The 21,804-nt window shown below is 43.1% G+C and overlaps 1 protein-coding gene across 1 annotated transcript; it reads left to right on the plus strand.

Annotated features, from left to right (window-relative positions):
• Positions 1-13,936: 13,936 nt before the first annotated feature.
• LOC117543054 (cytosolic sulfotransferase 1-like) lies at positions 13,937-21,206 on the plus strand. The gene is made up of 7 exons (XM_034211084.1): positions 13,937-14,716; positions 14,836-14,964; positions 15,201-15,316; positions 15,425-15,551; positions 19,622-19,719; positions 20,491-20,665; positions 20,791-21,206. The coding sequence occupies exons 1-7, from the start codon at positions 14,587-14,589 to the stop codon at positions 20,934-20,936; spliced, it is 921 nt and encodes a 306-aa protein (XP_034066975.1). The 5' UTR covers positions 13,937-14,586; the 3' UTR covers positions 20,937-21,206.
• Positions 21,207-21,804: the final 598 nt, after the last annotated feature.

The raw sequence follows: 21,804 nt of genomic DNA on the forward strand, positions 1-21,804 counted from the left end.
AGCCTCCTTTAGCAGCAGCACCCTCCAGCAGCAGCACCCTCCTCCAGCAGCAGCACCCTCCTTCAGCAGCAGCACCCTCCTCCAGCAAGCAGCACCCTCCTTCAGCAGCAGCAGCAGCCTCCTCTAGCAGCAGCAGCAACAGCCATATGAGGCTGAATAAAAAAAAGTGCTAATTATTTTTTTTAAAAAAGTGTTTATTTTGTTAAAAATAAACATTTTGGATGCATGACCATGTTTTAGGCTCATCCTTCATTCACTGCTGTAGAGTAGCCTATTCAGTAGGCTATTATTTGTTTAAGACTGAATAATACCTTTGAAGAACAATCATTAAACTAGTGTGTATATTACAATACAAAGGAATCTATCCTAGCATGCCGTCAAGCATTAAAAAGTAGCGCTAGGCTAGTTGTACAGTACAGATGAGTTAACACGGAACAGTACAAAAAAAACAAAGTACAGTCAACATGTCACATAATGAAATGTTAGTATATCCCAAAATTCAATGAAATATTAAATGAAATATTTATCACAAACGCCACCTCATTTCTACTAGTGCTAGCAGTTAAGTCATATCATACAGAAAAAGCCGACTAAGGATGGCTGACACGGTCAGGTTCAGCGGATAAAAACCAAAATAACAATAAAAACACATAATCAATCTAAATCCTGCTTGTTAGTTACCCAGCATCATTGATATATAAGCTGCTAGCGATTCATTACTGAAATCTTACCATCAAAGCTGACGAAGTCGCGCTAGCTAACTAGCAGGCAATGCTAGCTAAATTGGTTGTACAACCAAGATAAAATATAGATAATTACGCTGTGCATATACAAATGAAGACCAGTATAAGCATCATAAAGGGCCTCTGATACAATATAGGACAGTTGACAATTCAAAAGAGTTCGATATTTCAGCAACTTACCTCTGGAACTAATCGACGCGCCGTAATGTAAGTGAATGAGGTTCAACGCCCAAAATGACAATATTTTGAACTATTTCGATGTCCATACCCCGGAAGTAGGCGCCGCCATTTTTTACAACGGAGATCTGTCGTAACTCTTATCTCTCTAGGGCTTTGGGGTGGGCCATTCTGCACATGCGTTAAATGCGTTAAATATTTTAACGCAATTAATTAAAAAAATTAATTACCGCCGTTAACGCGATAATTTTGACAGCACTAGTTTTTTGACCATCTCTCTCTAAGTGTTTTGCTTTGGGGTCCAATATCTCTAGGCCGTAACAGAATTATCTGGCCAAAGTATGGACCCCACAGAGACTGAGAGATTTAAGCAGGCTCTTTCCACACAGGGAGCTTGTGTGGGGCAGCACGAACAAGTTCTGCAAGGAATCATGGAATCCCCTCCACAACCTTACTACCGGTGTCACTCAGCTCAGCGGCCGCTTGGACCAGTCTTTCACCCAGCTCAACGTTCTGACGGCTCCAGCTCCTGCGCCACTGCCTCCAGCTCCAGATATTCCAGTCATTCATCCCGGCCAACCCCGTGAACCATTCATCCCCACCCCTGTGAGGTATTCAGGTGATTCAGGGACATGCAGTCAGTTTCTTCACCAGTGCTCCCTAGTTTTTGATCAGCAGCCCTTTAACTTACTCCTCTGACAGAACTAGGATAGCTTTGTTATGATTTGTTATCGGGTTTAAGCGTCTGCATGGGCGGTGGCCATAGCCAAGGGTAATCCAGCTATCTATAACTCATTTCCTGTGTTTGAGACCGAGATGCTTCGAGTTTTTGACCACCCGCTTCAGCGTAAGGAGGCCGGTAATCGGCTCCTTTCTTTACGCCAGGGTTCAGAGTCAGTCTCCACATACTCCATTGATTTCCGCATTTTTGCAGCAGAGAGCGGGTAGGGCGAGACGGCTCTACAGATAGTTTTTTTCCGTGGATTAAACGAGAAGTTAAAGGACGAGCTAGCTGCTCAAGATGAGACCTCGTCCCTTGAGGAATTAATTTCTTTGGCCATTCGCTTAGATAATCGTCTCCGTGAGAGGTGTAGGGAGAGAACAGGCAGGCAGAGATTCCCTCTCCACTTTTCCCAACCCAAGTCACCACGTCCGCCTGGACAGTCTGCACCTCCTAACCCACGCCTGGAGCTTTTTCCCAACCGGGACCCACTTCCATCAGCCTCCTCATCCCTAAGCCCAGAGGAGCCTATGCAGCTGGGGAGAATGAGGCTCTCACCTGCTGAACGTGAACGCCGCTTCCTCCAGAGGCTCTGCATATACTGTGGCCAGGCTGGCCACATTCGAGCCAACTGTTCCGCTCGGCCAAAAGAGCAGGCTCATCAGCCAGGGGAGGGGCGCTGGTGAGCCATACTTCTGTCTCCCCTTCCCACGCTAATCACCTCCAGTTAAAGGGTACTGTTTTTAGTTCACAAGTTTCCCTTTCTCTCCAAGTCTTAGTAGATTCTGGGGCTGATGAACATTTTATTGACTCTGATGTTGTCTTCCAGTCAAATCTTCCCTCAGAACCCCTTCCCGAGCCCAAGGATTTTTTTTCTCTTGATGGTAGGCTTCTAGCCTGTGTAACTCACCGTACTGCCCCAGTGTCACTGTTACTCTCAGGTAATCATCACAAGACCATTTCCCTTTATCTCATTCCCTCACCCCTCTCTCCGCTTGTGTTAAGTCTCCCCTGGCTTAAACTCCACAACCCACACATAGACTGGGCCACCTTATCCATGGTCAATTGGAGTTTGTTCTGCCACTCTCACTGTTTACACTCTGCCATACCCACCACTGTTACTTCCAAACCTGTTCCTCCCATACCTGTTGACCTCACGTCAGTTCCCTCTGAGTATCATGACCTACAGGAGGTTTTCAGCAAGGATCGTGCCCTGTCTCTACCACCTCACCGACCTTATGACTGTGGCATTGACTTGCTCCCCGGTGCTCCCTTGCCTTCGAGCAGACTATATACACTGAACAAAAATATAAATGCAACACTTTTGTTTTTGCTCCCATTTTTCATGAGATGAACTCAAAGATCTAAAACATTTTCTATATACACAAAATAACCATTTCTCTCAAATATTGTTCACAAATCTGAAAATCTGTGATAGTGAGCACTTCTCCTTTGCCGAGATAATCCATCCCACATCACAGGTGTGGCATATCAAGATGCTGATTAGACAGCATGATTATTGCACAGGTGTGCCTTAGGCTGGCCACAATAAAAGGCCACTCTGAAACGTGCAGTTTTGCTTTATTGGGGGGGTCTGGGGGGGTCCGAAAACCAGTCAGTATCTGGTGTGACCACCATTTGCCTCACGCAGTGCAACACATCTCCTTCGCATAGAGTTGATCAGGTTGTTGATTGTGGCCTGTGGAATGTTGGTCCACTCCTCTTCAATGGCTGTGCGAAGTTGCTGGATATTGGCAGGAACTGGAACACGCTGTCGTATACGCCGATCCAGAGCATCCCAAAACATGCTCAATGAGTGACATGTCCGGTGAGTATGCTGGCCATGCAAGAACTGGGATGTTTTCAGCCTCCAGGAATGTGCATTATCATGCTGCAACATGAGGTGATGGTCGTGGATGAATGGCACAACAATGGGCCTCAGGATCTCGTCACGGTATCTCTGTGCATTCACAATGCCATCACAATGCCATCCACTTCAGCCCCTTTCGTGGTCGAAGTGGATGCCTCCGACACTGGTGTCGGGGCAGTCCTCTCCCAGTGTTCAGGCCTCCGACCAGAAGTTGCATCCCTGCGCCTTCTTTTCCCGTCGGCTCTCCCCGGCAGAAAGGAACTATGATGTGGGTAATCGGGAGCTGCTGGGCAGTAGTCTTAACGCTGCAGGAATGGAGGCACTGGCTTAAGGGCACGACTCACCCGTTTTTGGTATGGACTGACCACAGAAAACTTGTCTTATCTCCATTCTGCTCGCAGGCTCAACTCTCGCCAGGCTCGGTGGGTGCTTTTTTCTGGGCCGGTTCAGCTTCACCCTCACCTATCGGCCAGGCTCACTGAACGTCAAGGCGGACGCCCTGTCACGTCAGTTCGCTCTTCGGTTGAGGGAGCCCATCCGTGGGGACCATTCTTCCATCCTCCTGTGTGGTGGGAGCAGCCAGGTGGGAGGTTGAGAGGTTGGTCCAGGAGGCACAAGAAGACCATCCAGCTCCTGAGGATTGTCCACCGGGTCGGCTGTTCGTTCCACCGCACGCCAGATCTTCAGTGCTCCAGTGGGGGACATGATGCTAAGATAGCTTGCCATGCAGGATCACTTTGGACTCTAGGCCTCCTCCAGCAACGCTTTCTGGTGGCCCTCCATGTCCTTTGACGCCAAGGAGTATGTCGCCGCCTGCTCCGTCTGCGCCCGCAGTAAGGCATCCCACGCGCCCCTGCTGGCCTTCTCCGCCCTCTTCCCATTCCTCATCGGCCTTGGTCTCACATCGCCATGGACTTCGTGACGGGTCTTCCCCCATCGGAAGGTAATACAGTTATCCTGACTATTATTGACCGCTTTTCCAAGGCCGTACACTTCGTTCCCCCTACCTAAATTACCTTCTGCTCTGGGGACTTACTACATTTATCACCCAGCATGTTTTTAGATTGCATGGCATTCCTCAGGACATTGTTTTCAGACAGGGGTCCCGCAATTTGCCTCTCGAGTTTTGGAAAGCTTTTTTGCCGGGCGCTGGGGGCGTCGGCCAGTCTGTCATCAGGTTACCACCCGCAGACCAATGGCCAGACTGAGCGTGCTAATCAGGAACTGGAGGCAGCCCTTCGCTATGTCTCTTCTTGCCATCCAGTCTCCTGGGCCTCCCACCTGCCTTGGGTTGAATATGCCCACAACTCCCTGGTTTGCTCCGCCACAGGTATGTCTCCATTCATGGCTTCTGTTGGGTTCCAACCCCCTCTCTTCCCCACCCAGGAGAGGGATGTGACAGTTCCCCTCAGTGGCAGGGGAATCTTCGGCATGCCCGCAGAGTCTGGCATGAAGCTCGGGCAGCTCTCACTCGCACTGCTGCTCGCAACCAAATACTTGCAGACCGCCATTGCACTCCAGCCCCCGGACTACCAGCCCGGCCAGAAGGTCTGGTTGTCCTCCCGTGATCTTCCACTCCAGACTGAATCCTGGCAAACTGGCACCCAGGTACATTGGCCCGTTTGTGATTGAACGGATTATTAATCCCGCTGTGGTTAGGCTCAAACTGCCTGCTGCCTTGAATGTCCACCCAGCATTTAATGTCTCTCTTCTCAAGCCAGTTTCCTCCAGTCCTCTGAGCCCTCCGGCCGAGCCCCCCTCCTCCCCCCGGATTGCAATTTCTACAGGCTCGCACTACCTGTTAGCATCTGGCATCTGTTAGCATCTAGCTCTCCTGATTACAAACTTTTAGCCATCCCTGCTTATACAAGTAGTAGTTTTAGTTGTCTGCGATCTGCGGAGGCCTACCTGTGAGTACGGCTGTACTGAGGTGTTTTTTCCTCCGGAGACGTCGCGAAGAGACGGAGGCGGCTCCACCTGTTGCTGCATGCGATCTGCGATTTACGGAGGCCTGCTCATCGCGAAGAGACGGAGCGCTCCACCTGTTGCTGCCTGCGATCCTGCAATCTGCGATCTACGGAGGCCTGCTCCCCCACCTGTAGAGTACGGCTGTCTGGAGAGGTTTTTACCCCCGGAGACGTCGCGGAGAGAGACGGAGGCAGCTCTACCTGTTGCTGCCTGCCATCTGCGATCTACGGAGGCCTGCTCGTCGCGAAGAGACGGAGCGGCTCCACCGTTTGCTGCCTGCGATCTGCGATCTACGGAAGGCCTGTTCCCACCTGTAGAGTACGGCTTGCACTGGAGAGGTTTTACCCCGGAGTCGTCGCGAGAGACGGAGTGGATCCACGCTTCGGGCTTGGCCTGCTTCCACCGGGCGTGTGCTGCTGTACGGAGGAGGATTTTACCACGGCTGGGGCCTGCTTTTCCACCTGTCCTGGTTCTGCTGTCGCAGAGGCCTGCTTTCACCCCGGGATACCACGCTGCTGCTTTCGCCTTCCTTTGCTGCTGTGTTGATTTTCTCCAGGAACATCGCGGTTCCCTGGTCTGGGAAAATGGCCCATATCGTGGATTCTGCTGTGCCTGTTAACTATTTTGGACTATGAGAAGATCTCTAGTTCATTCTGAGGAGTCTACTGGATTCAGGTCATGTTCTGCCACCCGCAGTGGCATCCCCTGCAAAGGTTCGGATGTGTTACAAAACAATTACCGGTTGCCTTGTCACAGTCAATCTGCTCGACAAAATATGTTTGTCTTTTTTGTTTTCCTGCGATAATGGTTCTTCAGGACTGCTTCTTAAGCTCTAATCACACTCTCGCAGACTTTTCCGGTGATTCTAAAGTAGATGACAATGTATGTGTGTCACTTAAGAGGAAAAGATGCCTGTTATGTCCCTTTCATTCCCTTGGAACTCCACCTCAATATCTCCCTGAATCTCTGTAACAATAACAAGGCAATCTTGCTGTTATATGTGTATGCTGCCTTTACATGTGCACCTGTGAGACTGACCGTTGAGCAGCCCAGACCAAGCAAGGAGGCAGAGGCAGAACGTCCAAAAATATAACCCGACGTGGGCATTTATTAAAATCATGTGCACCAAAGTTCACAGCCTCAATCCTGCTGTTCTCTTTGCACACATCCTGCAGCCTCAAGGATCTCACACACACCCAGTTTACAAGGAAACAGCACCTAAATACACACATACTAACAAGACACAGGTGAGGGGGGAGGAGACAACACAGGACACCAGGTGCAACACAATCATCAGCCACAGACATCAACAATATTATTTGCATCCTGATTACTCTCAACCGCTGTCATCCTTACACCAGGCATAACTACTCTCGGCGCTTTCGCACAACTCCCTATCTTTTCAGGCGGAGCCGAGGACCCCGACCAGCACCTGCTAGACGGACATTCCAATAAATACGGCTTAATCTAGTTAAAAAATACTACCTCAATAATAGTATAAATTATGTGCAAATATGTAATGTCAACTGTACTGTGCAATCACGCTAATAAAGTGCAATATTACCCGGCCGGAAGCCGTCAGTCCATAGTGACGAAGTTACCTTCGTCACAGCACCTATTGTCATTTAAAGGTACACCTACACTCCTATAGTGACATTCATCTAAGTTCGTCTATTGGCAATGTTAAAGTTATGAAGAAATCTGTAGATTATCTACATGTGGTATATGAGTCTTCAGAGAATCCCTGAACCCCTGGTAGTTTTGAAGCTGTATAATCTGAAGGTTGCATTAGGAGTGTAGTCTATCCTTGAATTATATAACATGGGAAACATTGTTAGCTTCATATATCATACCAATGTTGATGTGCCATAATAGGTGTGGTCATCATTCCTGACATTAACAGCTGGAGGCATACTCCTTGACGTGGATGTCCTCCTTTTCGGCTTAGGCCGATGTATAAATACTGTTGGAACAGCATCTGGCCTCAACCTCAAATTTCCTCCTGATTTGTTGCCAATATATTGGTCGTCTTCAAAGTGTACCTGTAGGTAGGTAGGTAGGTTTGATCAGTTTCTACTGCACACTTCAAATGTCATTGAAGAGTCATAATTCTCTACACTTGGAAATATGATGCCCTTTAAAATGTTAACAAGTCATGTCACCTCTGTGAACATTACTTACATGACATCAGAGTTTTTCTGCTTGTTGTTGTCCTCGTGTCAGACACAGGTTTTGTCTGTTGACCATTGCCATCCATCTCTTCCTTCGCTCTACGTCCTTAGGGAAGCCATTCATCCGGAACCCCTTCTCGGATCAATTAGAGCATCCAAATGCTGCACATCCAACCATGGAATGACAACTGATCTATTAAAATGCAATATAAACAAAAGTGCCATAATATTTGTTTTGCAAACATTTTAACATGAATATTGCTATGTCCTCTGTTCAGTCTGCTCCCAACTGTATTCTCTCCCCTTATTCACCACTGCTCCTATTCTTGCTCTGCTTTTTTAGGCCCCAGGAAACAGATGAAGAGGATGTCCCTTTCACAAAGGAACCTTTTTGTTTTTTTCAAAATGGTTAGGCTCCTGGATGCCCTAGAGTTCTGTATTGCTTTTTATAAATAGTTGCTTTTTTGTAAATAGTTATTGGTAAATATTTGTAAAAAAATGTTTTATTGTCTCGTCGCTGGATCACCTCCCCCTGGCAAAGTGGCCTCGTCATTGACAAACCTGTTTTTGTTGCTCTGTTGGCTCATGGTTCAACAGGAGCTTCTGTAAATAGTTTGAATATTTATCATAGTAATCATTTTCAGTCTCCCACTCTGTCTCAATTTAATTTATCATTTATTTGCCCCACATATGTTTTGTTGTCCAAGGGCACTAATTTGGGTCTGTGTTGAAGATTGTTTACACTTTAGATTAATCAAAATTGTGTTTTTTGGCTGAATTAATCTTTTTTCTGTTGAACCCTAAACCCCTCTTTGTTTTCCTTCTCATTCATTTTAACTTTGTTTTGTTCCAACACACATGTATTTTTCCATACACTGTTCTTAATACTTGTTCCACACATTTGTTCGTCCCTTTTACTTTGTTCTTCCTGTTGTTCTTGTTCAAACACATATATCAATTGTTCATCCACTGTTTTGGTAAAATGATATTCATAGTCTTAACATGATCATGCTACCCATGCTAACATGAACACAAGCGTTTCCCTCCAAAAATGTAAAACGTATCTAAGTAATAGGCTACCAAGCTTTCCGTTGTCACCCTGCCTCTCCAAATGCAAAACTGTCGATAAAAGTATGCAATAATGCAATTACAGCTGAAAAAAGTACTTGGGTGTGTGTGTTTTTTTATATATATTTACCATTCAATAACGCAATCGCTGCTGTCTGTCTGTCCCATAGAAGAACATGACAGCGCAGCGCAACTATACTACGGACGTGACATCAACATAGCCTGCTTGTGCTACCACACTTTCCCCTCAAAATATCGTTAAATAACGAAACTTGTAAATAGTGCCAATCCTACAAAGTGTAACCACATCATGTAAATATGAAAGCAATCTTTAAAAATAACAGCGTTGGTTTAATCAATGACTATGTTACCATGTTTGTGCTGTTTTTGCCATAGAGAAGCATTGCCACGGAAGTGCGTTTGGAACTATCCCGGCATACATAAACCACGTGACCGGCTGGCGGCGACATCAAAGAGTGTCGTAACTCTTATCTCTCTCGGGCTCTGGTCCGGACAACGTAGAACCTTTCTTTTTAAAGATAGCTGCAGATTGTACTGCTCCACCTCTTACTACTCTTTTAACCTCTCCCTCAGCACAAAACAAATTCCCAAAAGTATGGAAGTCAGCTTATGTCCTGCCACTACTAAAAGGAGGGGAGGCCACCTTATTAAACAATTATAGACCCATCTCTAAATTGTCAGTTCTGGCCAAGGTTCTTGAACGCCTAGTGAGTGAACAGGTAAGGTGTTTTTATGTAACAATGACATCCTGTCTAAACATCAGTCAGGCTTCAGAAAGCAACATAGCACCATCACTGCCACAATGAAAGTGGTAAATGATATTACGAGTATTTTAGATAATAAGCAGAGTTGTGCAGCTCTATTTGTTGACCTATCCAAAGCTTTTGATACTGTCGATCATCGCATTTTGAAGCAAAGGCTGGTCAGTATAGGCATGTCCAGCCATGCAGTAGGGTGGTTTGTAAACTACATCTCTGAACAACACATCCTCACTCCCAGGTCGGCCTATGTTGACGTTATGTCAAGTCCCCTGTCTGCTTTTTCCAACGCAAGGGGGGGCCTTAGCGTCCATTTTCAACGCAAGGGGGGGGGCCTTAGCGTCCATTTTCAGCTTTCCGGGATGTCCATATGCTTCTATGGACGCTCATGGAAGCACGGCGTTCGTTTGTGTCGACTGCCCTTAAAGGCAATGTGAGCGTCCATTCTCATTGGATAAGGGAGAATTGTACACCCGGAAGTAAGTATTCCCCTTACTGTCGATTGATTTTACAGTGATATCTGCACTACTCATCGACTAAAAAACACCAGATTATCCTTGTTAATTGCACAACATTGATTGGTTTAAATTGTGTGCAATGCTTTTGTATTTTTCCCCTTCGATTCGGAGAAACAAATGTTTTTTTCGGAGTAAAGGATGGCAGAAGACACTACCACTACCCAGAATCCCCAGCTATCGTTTGGACTACACCATGTGCTCTGTTTAACAAACCCCGTGATAGTCCTCAAGCTCTGTGATTGGAGAGTGTGCTCCGAGGGTTACGCCGAGCCTCGAACAGCACTTGAAATGGGATGGAACCACGCAGACTGTCCAAAACTGGATTTGAACGGGTTCCCACCGCGTCCCCCCTCCCCCACCCTGTCCCCAGAACTACAAATGCTGGCTATTCTGTTTCGCAACATGTTCTGTATCTATGTCACGTCTCTACTGGGAGTTGTAGTTTTAAAAGACGTTTTCGTACTTCCCATAATAAGAAGTTGCCAGTATAAAACTGTGTACATCCCTGGAGGTTTAGGGGATAGGAAACACTCACATTTAAAACATATAATTAATAAATGGGTGAAAATTGCTTGTGCCCATAATGGGCAGCATTAATATATATATACACACATGCCAGCTAAGGTCAGAAGAGCTTTATTTAACAGCTGGTCTTATGTTTGTGATCCCTGTTGTTAATTGATAACATTACATTACATTACATTAATTGATAAGCCTGAAACATGCACTTGTTAAGGTTCAGAGGCACATTTTGCAAATATGGCAGTATAGCCATCGATCAGCTTAAGATAAGATATACTTTATTGATCTCAAGTTGGAACATTTGCGTTACATCAGCATGTGTAACAGTTACATATGCAGTGGTGTTTATTTGTAAATCATTTAGTATAATCACACAAATTCTGTGTTTTATATTTAACAATTCTGTGTTCTTTATTTATTGATTGTTCAATACCTGACAAGGTCGGAGATGAAATATCTACATACATCTTATAAGAGTATAATACATTATGTATAATATCAGTTAAAATAAGTGCTTCAACATAGTTAACATTGCTGGAGGTACGCACAAATATTGATAGATGTCTTGTAATGCACTATTGAGGAACCTGCGACCCAAGTTTTCATTCAATGCATAACTACACCATAGGTGTGTAGGCCTATATGATATGTCAATAAACCTTAGAAAATCTTGAAATCTTGAAAGGGATGTGCAAAATAGTCATTATATACAGTCTTTAATGAACTATTAGTAGAGAATAACGAGTAATTAATATACTTTATAGGGATCCTATTAATATCTAATGATACAAATAATGAAATTAAATAACATGCTTTAACCACTAGGTGTCCCTTTATATCAGGTGTGCACCTTTATGGTGTAAATACAGCCTATCTACCAATTGGATCAAATATAAAAGTCAGCCGAATTAGTGTTGATACTGCAAGGAGACGTATTGTGTGAAAAGAAATGTAAGATGCTGTTTAATGGCTGATATATTTATGATCCACGTCACGTTTTCAGTTCCTCATGTTTGTCTAGAAGTCTTCTCATCAGGGCTCTATAAATACAGAACTACGGCAGATATGTAATATTTAATGCAGCCGAACCGTGTATTACAATGCCGTTATGTGATGACTTCCAAAGATAAAAGCAAGCACACTCGGAATAAAGTATTATTGTATTTTTTTTCAATGTTTTCGGTCTGTTTCTGGTATTTGTTAATGACGATGTGCTGTGAGATGTGAGACTGGAATTGCACAGGGGAAAATAACGTAGGCTATCTTTAGATGCGGATTTTGTTAAACTAATATGTTTTCGCTGTGGACCAACACTATACATTGACGGGGAAGGGGGTAGCAATAAAGATAACACCATTAAACAGTTACACAACATAACAGAAATAATATCGATAGCAGCGTCCCTAGCAACCACCTTGGTAACAATGAAAACGTTATGGACACAATTTCCTGAAGTAATCTTCGTAATAACTAGCAAACTAAAGATCATGTACATCCACTGTACACATAATCTGAAATAACAACTCATATTTCTCGCATCAAATGACATCAAAACGCATTTTAATGGCCAAACTAACTTTAAAATAGGCATTTTCCATCGAGAATAAAACGAAGTTCGGCCATGTTTTTTTTTTCTTCAGGGAGAAATTTGAAGATCACGTGACGTCAAACAGAGCACATGGTGTAGTCCAAACGATAGCTGGGGATTCTGGGTAGTGTAGTGTCTTCTGCCATCCTTTACTCCGAAAACATATTTGTTTCTCCGAATCGAAGGGGAAAAATACAAAAGCATTGCACACAATTTAAACCAATCAATGTTGTGTAATTAACAAGGATAATCTGGTGTTTTTTAGTCGATGAGTAGTGCAGATATCACTGTAAAATCAATCGACAGTAAGGGGAATACTTACTTCCGGGTGTACAATTCTCCGTTATCCAATGAGAATGGACGCTCACATTGCCTTTAAGGGCAGCCGACACAAACGAATGCCGTGCTTCCATGAGCGTCTATAGAAGCATATGGACATCCCGGAAAGCTGAAAATGGACGCTAAGGGTCCCCCCTTGCGTTGAAAATGGACGCTAAGGGCCCCCCCCCTTGCGTTGGAAAAAGCCGACAGGGGACTTGACATAACGTCAACATAGGCCGACCTGGGAGTGAGGATGTGTTGCTCTGAAAGGTCCCAATGTGTTCAGTTTGATGGGCTGTCTTCTGAGTGGTTAAACATCACTAATGGTGTACCACAAGGTTCAGTTTTAGGTTCGCTATTATTCTCTATCTATATTAATAGTTTAGGTGAAAATGTCGAAGGAGCAACCTTACATTTTTATGCGGACGATACCGTTATGTACTGTGCAGGTCCCTCGATTAACAAGGCTGTTGTTAAATTACAGGCTGTTTTTAACATTATTCAGGCTCAGCTCTCTGAGCTTAAACTTCTTTTAAATGTGGATAAAACCAAGGTAATGCACTTTTCGAAAGCTAAAGCTAAAAATACACCAGAGACTGCTTTGGATATTGTAACTACGCAAGGAATACAACTTGAAGTGGTTACCTGTTACAAATACTTAGGTATCTGGCTTGATGACTGTCTCACTTTTAAACTTCATGTCAATAACCTGCTTAAAAAGCTGAGGGTTAGGCTAGGTTTCTTTTACAGAAATAAGTCCTGTTTCTCGCTTGAGGCCAGGAAAAGGCTAGTCACTGTGACCTTTTTACCTGTGCTGGATTATGGTGATTTGTTATATATGAATGCACCTGCCAATTACCTGAGCAAGTTAGATGCTGCGTATCACAGTGCACTGAGATTTTTGACAAATTGTAAAGCACTTACGCATCACTGTACCCTGTATACCAAGGCGGTTATGCCATCACTTACTGTACGGAGACTCAGTCACTGGTACTTTTTCATTTACAAAGCCATGTTGGATAAACTACCATCTAATATCTGCTCCCTGATCTCTCTGCGAATTGAAAGTACTTATTGCCTGAGATCGCATGCTGTGGTTTTATTAAATGTGCCAAGTGCTAGGACTGTCTTAGGGAAAAAAGCTTTTAGATGTGCAGCTCCACTAACATGGAACAGTCTGCAAAAAGAATGGAAAATTACCAAGCTAGTACCACTACATGTTTTTAAAGCTCGGTTGGATGCTACAAAATCAGATGCTGTTGGTACCTGTACATGTGGTTAAATATGTAAATTGTAATCCCTGTACATTTTGCTGTATGATGTCCTTTTGTTGTTCTGTTGTTTATGTTTTGATGTCTTCTTGTGGAACCTACTGCTGCAGGTCTCCCTTGAAAAAGAGATCATTGATCTCAATGGGATTTTACCTGGATAAATAAAGGTTTTGAATTGAATTGAATTGACAATCACCCTGCTTTTACCGTCCGGCGGTTGTTGGATGTGCGAAGGCGAGGCCGGGGGTTCCAGTACTTGGTGTATTGGGAGGGGTACGGGCTAGAGGAGCGTTCATGGATCTCCCGCTCCCTTATTTTGGACCCTGATCTTCTTAGGGACTTTTATGCTAGGTATCCGGACAGGCCTGGTAGGACGCCAGGAGGCGTCCGTTGAGGGCGGGGTACTGTTATGATTCTGTTTTGGTTTTGTTGTGTGCTCTTTTTGTGTTTTTTCTTGTCTCCCCCCTCCCTTCTCTGTTTTCCTCTGCAGGGATAGAGTGTGACAGGGAGTTGGCTGGCTCCTCCCAGCAGCAGACGAGGCACACCTGTTTCCACTCTCCTCTTCACCTGTTGATATAAAAGCCCGGTCCTCATGACACTTCCCTGCCAGATAATTACTTTGTGTTCGACCCTCCGGTGTGTCTCGCTGCTCTCCTCGTCCCTGTGATATTTTTGCTTGGATTTTTTCCTCCTGTCCCTGATGTCTCCGTGCCAGCCAGCTTCCTGCCTCCACTGCCGTTTTTCTGTGCCTCTGCTTAAAATAAACTTTTTGTTTTTGACCATCTCTCTCTAAGTCTTTTGCTTTGGGGTCCAATGTCTCTAGGCCGTAACAATACTGGCTTTTTAAAATCAAAATAAGTTATTCTCAGATGGATCGGCCAACACTGTTTGACTTCCACGGAGTCTCCATGATCAAACAATTCACTGACAGCTGGGAGGAGGTACAGAACTTCAAAGCGAGACCAGATGATATTGTTATAGTTAGTTATCCTAAATCAGGTTGGTTTCTATCAAAGCTACACTATGAATACATTTTATGTTGATGAATGCTCTGGATTGATGGGTTTTCTAAGTTTAGGCCGCTGAACAGATGTGTTGTCGATGTGTTTTAATCTCAGGAACAACATGGACCTGTTACCTCATGGATCTACTGTTTTTTGGGAAGACATGTCCAGAGCGCCTCCTGTCAATCCCTCTTCAGGAGAGAGTGCCGTTTCTGGAGATCAGCAGGACTTCCCCTACACCAGGTTGAATCATGTGTTAACCATCACTCAGATTTATTTATTTTGCACATTTTATCACAGCAGGTGACATTTAGTTTTGTTTAACACAGTATACTGTACAAAGTCCTATAATAGCTCTATAGTTACAACTATATCACCTCAGATCAGTTTTGTTTGCATACATGCTGAGGAGGTGATGAAAGTGTCAATGTTTCCCAGATGTTTGCTAACTTTCTGTGTCTGCTTTTGGCCCCGAGCAGAATATTTACAGAAAGGTACAGACTTGTTAGACCAGCTCACAACTACTCCTCGTCTGATTAAAACTCACCTGCCAGTCCAGTTTCTACCTAAGTCCTTCTGGGAGCAGAACAGCACGGTAAGAGCTTTACACAAACAGTATGTAGCCTGCAGAACATATGAGTTACCAACCGCATTTAAATATGATCATGATAGATTATAATTAAAAAAACATTTCTTTCTGTAGATAATCTATGTGGCTCGCAATGCAAAGGACACTGCTGTGTCGTATTACCATTTTTGCCGCATGAATTATTGCATGCCAGAACCAGCTGATTGGAGCACATTTCTACAGAATTACAAGGAGGGAAAGGGTGAGTTTAAACTAGCTTTAGTGTTAAAGCACCAAGCCTGTTTTTCAGATTTCAGGCTCGAAAATTACATTCCCAGAACAAATGACCATATCTTCCCTTCTAAAAAGGTTAAATTAATAATCTTTTTTCTCAAAGTAATGATAAACCTGTGAGTTGGATGTAGAAAAGTCAGAATCTATATAGATGTTTTTTATTTTAAAGAAAATTCAGATTGAATATGGTATAAAACTATAAATTATAGTGTCCGTCCAAAAAATATTTTGTAGGCCTACTTATAGTGAAAACTAACCTTGGATGATGGGTTAGTAGACTAAAAGCTTTAGCAATCCAAAGTACAACATATAATAAGTACCCTGTATCAAGATTGATGCAAAACAAGTGATATTTGACCTTTTTAGACAGATTTAGCAAAAAAACCTCTTCTGGGGCCATTTGGGTGGATTTTCCATATCTCTGGCCCCCCTTGTTCGATGTTGACATGTGACATCTCTTTCTGACCGTTAGAGCCAATAGAATCGAAGGGAAATCGTCCCGCACACACTCATGTTAAAAAAAAAGTGTTGCGTCTCCTCACATGCAATATTGCTTCAGAGCGTAGGAATAACCCTGCTCTGATATTTGAAAATGGAATTGCAGTTTAGTTGCTTATAGATTATCAGAACATTTCAAAGGGGACACAGTCACATTGGATATTAACCTATGGATTAACTACAGCATCGTTTTTATCGTTTTAATGCCATTGAAGACCAGTTTTGACCAGACAAAGACCTAGGTAAGCCATGTTAGCGTTTTAGGCTACCTAGCGCCACATGTTTTGATGTACGTTTTTGTTGATAACGTCGCAAGTTTGTATCTTTCAGCGTTGAGGTGGGCACCGTTAGATTCGGTGTATTTACGATCATAAACGATGTGTTGGATGTGCAGCTAGGATAAGTAATAAGGGAGCTAGGAGTGATTTTTGGTGCAGTAATAGGTTAGCATTTTTCGCTCGGGGCTAATTCAGAGGGTCACTGTTAGCATTGTGTGTTTTTTTTGGAAAAAAAAATGAAAAAGATCAGTTAAATGAGTTTTTTCCCATTATATGGATATAAAATATTCATAGTTTATTAAATATTAAAGAGCCTGTGACAGCATCCCAACAACTGTTGTGCAATGAAATATTGGGCTACTAGTAATCTCGAACCGTCAGTTTAAAAAAGAAAAAGCGATACCGTTCCGTTAAATATCAATAATTTCGAACATCGCGGGGAAATTCCTTCGACTCATTTTGAAGTTTTGGGGGAAGCCGGAAGTGACGTCAATGCGGGAACGCTTCACTGTGCGGCGAGAGAGCCAAACACGGACAAAGTGTGTTGTCATGCGTAGAAATTGTGAATTACTGAGTTTAGGCACGTTAATAACATTTTAATGAAGTTGACTACAGTATATTCATATTTGTCAGTGCTTTCATGTCAATTCGGCGAACATAAACATAAATGATCGTGGTGAAGATGATGATTACATTAGGATTAAAAATCGGTAGTGAGAGCTGCTGAATTTCCTCCTGTATGTGATATAAAAACAAATCGATTATTTTTGTAGTTGTAAACTCAAGTGGATGAAACTACATTTATTAGTGCTTTCATGTCAATTCGGCGAACATATGATACATTAAATGATCGTGAGAATGATGATTAAAAATCGTTTGTTTGAGCCGGTATGCATTTCCTGATGAGAAAACAAACCGATGCTTTTTGTAGTTGTAGTACACCAACATGGATTAAACGTGTGGTTTTTTCACCACAATGTTGGGGAAATTAATGGATAAAATGCACGGATTATTATTATTATTATTCCCACTCCGATCGGGACACTAGGTCCACCGTTTCCCCGCAGCGAGGCTCCCCCCGTTGACAGTTTACGTGGGCTGGGTGCAGTGGCAGACTGGCCATCGGGACGAATCCCGATGGGCCGGTACCGAAGTGGGCCGGTCGGATAAGTCACTAGCACATCCCCCATAGGCGGCGCGTGAGGCTCAGGTTTGGGAAGGCTAAATAACTGTTTGTACCTGACGCTGCCCGCCTCCGGCGTCTATAGAAAAGAGATCAACTCAGTGTGCGGAGTTTAAATCTCTCAAGTCATATTACAGGATAAAGGTAATACAGTTTAAACTGCCGTATGCAGAGAAGACGCCGACGTGTCGCACTTATCATTCATATTACATCATCAATCAGATCATCGATCATATAATATCATAATATATCATATATTTCCTTATCTGAGTCAGCTTCTCCTGCCGTATCTGGCCGTGCAACACTTACAGTGTCACATACTGTATGCAGAAGTATTATTTTAAGCAACACATTATGTTGACGAAACACTCGAGTCAAATGTAATTAAAGTCAGATCCACTCGTGTCTTAGACGTGAACGCGCTCTCAGTTGGAGAGAGAAACCCTGGCTTGATTTACCGAGTTGATAACCAGCGTCGTAGGACCGCTTAGCGAGATCTCGTTTGTTAGTTTGTTGTTGTTAGTTTGTGTGTTACTCAAACATATCCAGGGTATGTTGAACTGGCTTCGTAGTACAGGGCACAAGTGGCTAGCAGCGCTAATGTGAAAGACACAGACATTGCATTATATTTGTATTTTACCAGGATGCAGTGACACAAATATTTACATATTTACATTTACTATCTACAGCACCCGCCGCCCCTGACATCCCCCACTCCCCCCGTTGACAATTTACTAGCGGTACCGAAGTGGGCCGGTCGAGAGTCCCGGGATGATTTTTAGTCCCATTCCACCACTGGCTACATGACCGTATGATCGCCCATATTGACGCACCTAATTCCTAAACTTCTAACAGATACAACATAAACCGATCCTTCAGCCTCATATGAGCTCTCAGACACGTTCAAAATTAAACTGTCATCGCTGTCTGAGCTTGCTGCTGTGTGCGCCATCTTGCGTTTACATGCAGATGCTGGGATCCTGAACGGTGCAGCTGGAGCGCTGTGCCCGCAATGACGTCACACATAATTTGGCGGGACTTGAAGAATCCTCGAGAAGATCCAGAAAATGGTCAACATTGAAGGGCAGATTAATGGTTATCAAAGTACAAATATCCAAAATCAGTTCAGTAACGGTTTTCAAGGGGACAATATTTACTCAAATTGATGGGTTTGGATGATGGGGGAAACTCGTGTCACAGGCTCTTTAAGGTTCCTTAGACGTTGTTTCCTGCAAATGACGCGATTTCGGCCCCGGAACCGGGTCCGTGGGGCTTAAGAGGTTTTTAATGAGGCTTAATATCATGTCATTTCTCATGCAGCATTCTTTCACACACACATACGGGTTTTGGGCCGAGGGCGACACCGTACTTCCGGTATCCGCCATTTCACACGAGGTGCAAGCAGAATATCATAGTCTATTGCCTTAATCAATATAGTCAACTCTAAAATACCACATATATGCATTGGCATGATAATATTATTGTGACAAGTGGGATATTCACCTGGTGTTTCCAGAAGATAGACGTAGATGCTGCCAAAATCGACCGAAGGCCACTTTCGAGGATAGTTTTTCCATACATCTGCAGGCAGTCTGTAAGGGCAATCCGACAACCCACACAGCTCTAGTTTACGCTGGTAACGACCTAGAGCACACCCCTCAAGTCCAGAGATGTAATCCGAAGAGATGCAGCGATTTCTTCGGTCGTTAATTCAGAAAAAAAAACCTAGTGCGCTCTGCCTGGCTACGTTAGCTAGCTGTTTATATTTGCACCTCCAGGATTTTTGCACCTCCAGAAAAATGGCGTATTTATATATATATATATATATATATATATATGGCGCGCGTTGCATTGTGGGTAGCTCATGACGTCACTGTGTGAAAGAATAGTAGGTAGAGTGGCCGTCTACCAATCCATCAATGTTTATCAATCTTAATGAGCAAGTGGTATCTTGTAGGATAGCCTCTGTAACCAGTGTGTGTGTGTGTGACAGCAAACTTGTGTGAAAAATTGTGGTCACAAAGACTAGAACAAATACTAAATGCAGTCCATTTACCATTTGTTATTATGTGGCTCTAGTGTCATACGGCTCCTGGTATGACCATGTGAGTGGCTGGTGGGAGATGAAACGGAGTTATTCGAAACTTCACTACATGTTCTACGAAGATCTGTCTGAGGTGAGCTGCAGTGGGTTGTATTTGGGACATTTTCAACAGAACTGTTAATCTTTAAAATGTTCTTGAACAAGTAAGATAATGTATTGTGAATACATACATGTCGTGAAATTGTCGCAGTTTTAAACACGTAGCGTGAATGTAAACCAAACTGCTTGGTTGGTTTAAGGAAAAGAACATGGTGTGGGTTAAAATAGGTACATTTCTTGCATGAGTTTGGTTACATAACAAATACGTTATTACGGTTTTTAAGGTACCTTTAAATAAGGTAATGTAAAAAAAAGGTCAACATTGACTTTTGAAGTAACACAGGACATAAACACTGGTCTCTTGGGTAAAAATCCTATGTGTTTTTGATGCATCCATACAGTGGAAGTTTGCTCTATATACTATACTGATTGACTTCCTCCTTTGCTCCTCTACTACAACTATGGCCACTAGAGGTTAAATATGTGCAGTGATAATCTTCTTACACAGTAATTATGGATGAAGAACCTTAATGCAGATAAAACTGGTGGAAAGGTATTTATACTAATCTCCTGGCGTCAGTTTCATAATTATCAAACAGGAAGGAGAGGGGTATGACATGTTAAATCTCATTCTCTGCAAGAGTGGAAGCCTATATTTCTGACAATTATTTTCTGTTTTCTGTTATGCAATATGCATCGAGATGTTTCGGAAAATTATAGCATTTTTTAGACTGGTTGTTGGTCAAAAAGATTATTACAATGCATATGTAATGTGTCAAGGCTGATATTCTTTCATTTTCTGCAGGACACGGGACGAGAGATGGACCAACTCTGTTCCTTCCTTGGGTTATCTCTTTCAGCTGAGGAGAAGGAAAATATCCTAACCAGAGTGAAGTTTGACAATATGAAAACGAACAAGATGACCAACTTTTCCACAATCCACCATATGGATCAAACCGTGTCTCCTTTCATGAGAAAAGGTACAGTGGGAAAAGTTTTTTGGGAAAGAAGTTCCTTACTAAAAAGTCTACTGTTTGCCACAAAATCTGCTCATTTAACATCAATTTTATTTATCAAGCACATGAACGATTCTCTGTTTCTCTAGGGAAAGTTGGTGACTGGAAGAACCTCTTCACTGTATCCCAGAATGAAAAGTTTGATGAGGACTGCAAGCAGAAACTGAAGAATCCTACACTGCAGTTTCGTTACGATGCAGAGGCGGCAAGTGTGGCTCGGGATATGGAAGGCTAACATTTGATCAATTGTTCTGCTTGTTTTAAGCACCACAGAAGACGTTTTTATGTTAACAACAGCAGTTGTATGCACCTATTTGCTGAACATATAATATTGTAGAATTGGCATGTTTTATAAGGCTACTTCTAGGGGGAATTGGTGTGCAATGGATAAGGGACCAAACATGTAGAGACGGCTAAGCCTTCATACCCACCTTGTTTAGAGACAGGCCTGCTGTTTAAAATGTCCTGAACTGTGATTATTTTCCATTTGACTGCATTTTATAAACAAGATGTGGACGCGCAAGTCGCGCAGATTACGTACATATAAACCTGCGACGGAAACCCCTCTCGTCTGTCAGTGTGATTATGACTGACTTTAGTAAGTAACAAAAGTAACGCGTGTCGGGGCAATGTTAGTAACTGGAGTGGGATTACTGAATTATAAAAGTAGCGCGTTACACTACTGGGTCATTCTACAGAAAAGGTGGAAGTGCTGTCACTTACTTTTGCAGACACCAAAATACATGACGTTGACCTAATACTCGCATTCATTATATATGTTGAATACAGAGATTGTCTTTGCAATGGTAGCCTACTAAATAAAAAATAAATGGTTTTATAAGTAAATTGCAATTTATTTAAAATGCCAAGTTCAAGGGACTGCCTTGTCACTTTGATCATACATGGAAGTGGAGCCTATAGTTTTAATCGAAAAGTTTCAATAAATCTAATTTATAATTACATAACATTACAAGCATTAAATATAACACTGAAATGGTAAAAAAAAACGCAAATTATTATTAATAATATCAAATAAATGTCAGTCACCCAAAATTACATCATTGGTGTTACTGCTACACAAAACGCTTTTATTTTGAAGTAAT

This window comes from Gymnodraco acuticeps, unplaced genomic scaffold (genome assembly GCF_902827175.1).
Source record: "Gymnodraco acuticeps unplaced genomic scaffold, fGymAcu1.1, whole genome shotgun sequence".
NCBI lineage: Eukaryota > Metazoa > Chordata > Actinopteri > Perciformes > Bathydraconidae > Gymnodraco > Gymnodraco acuticeps.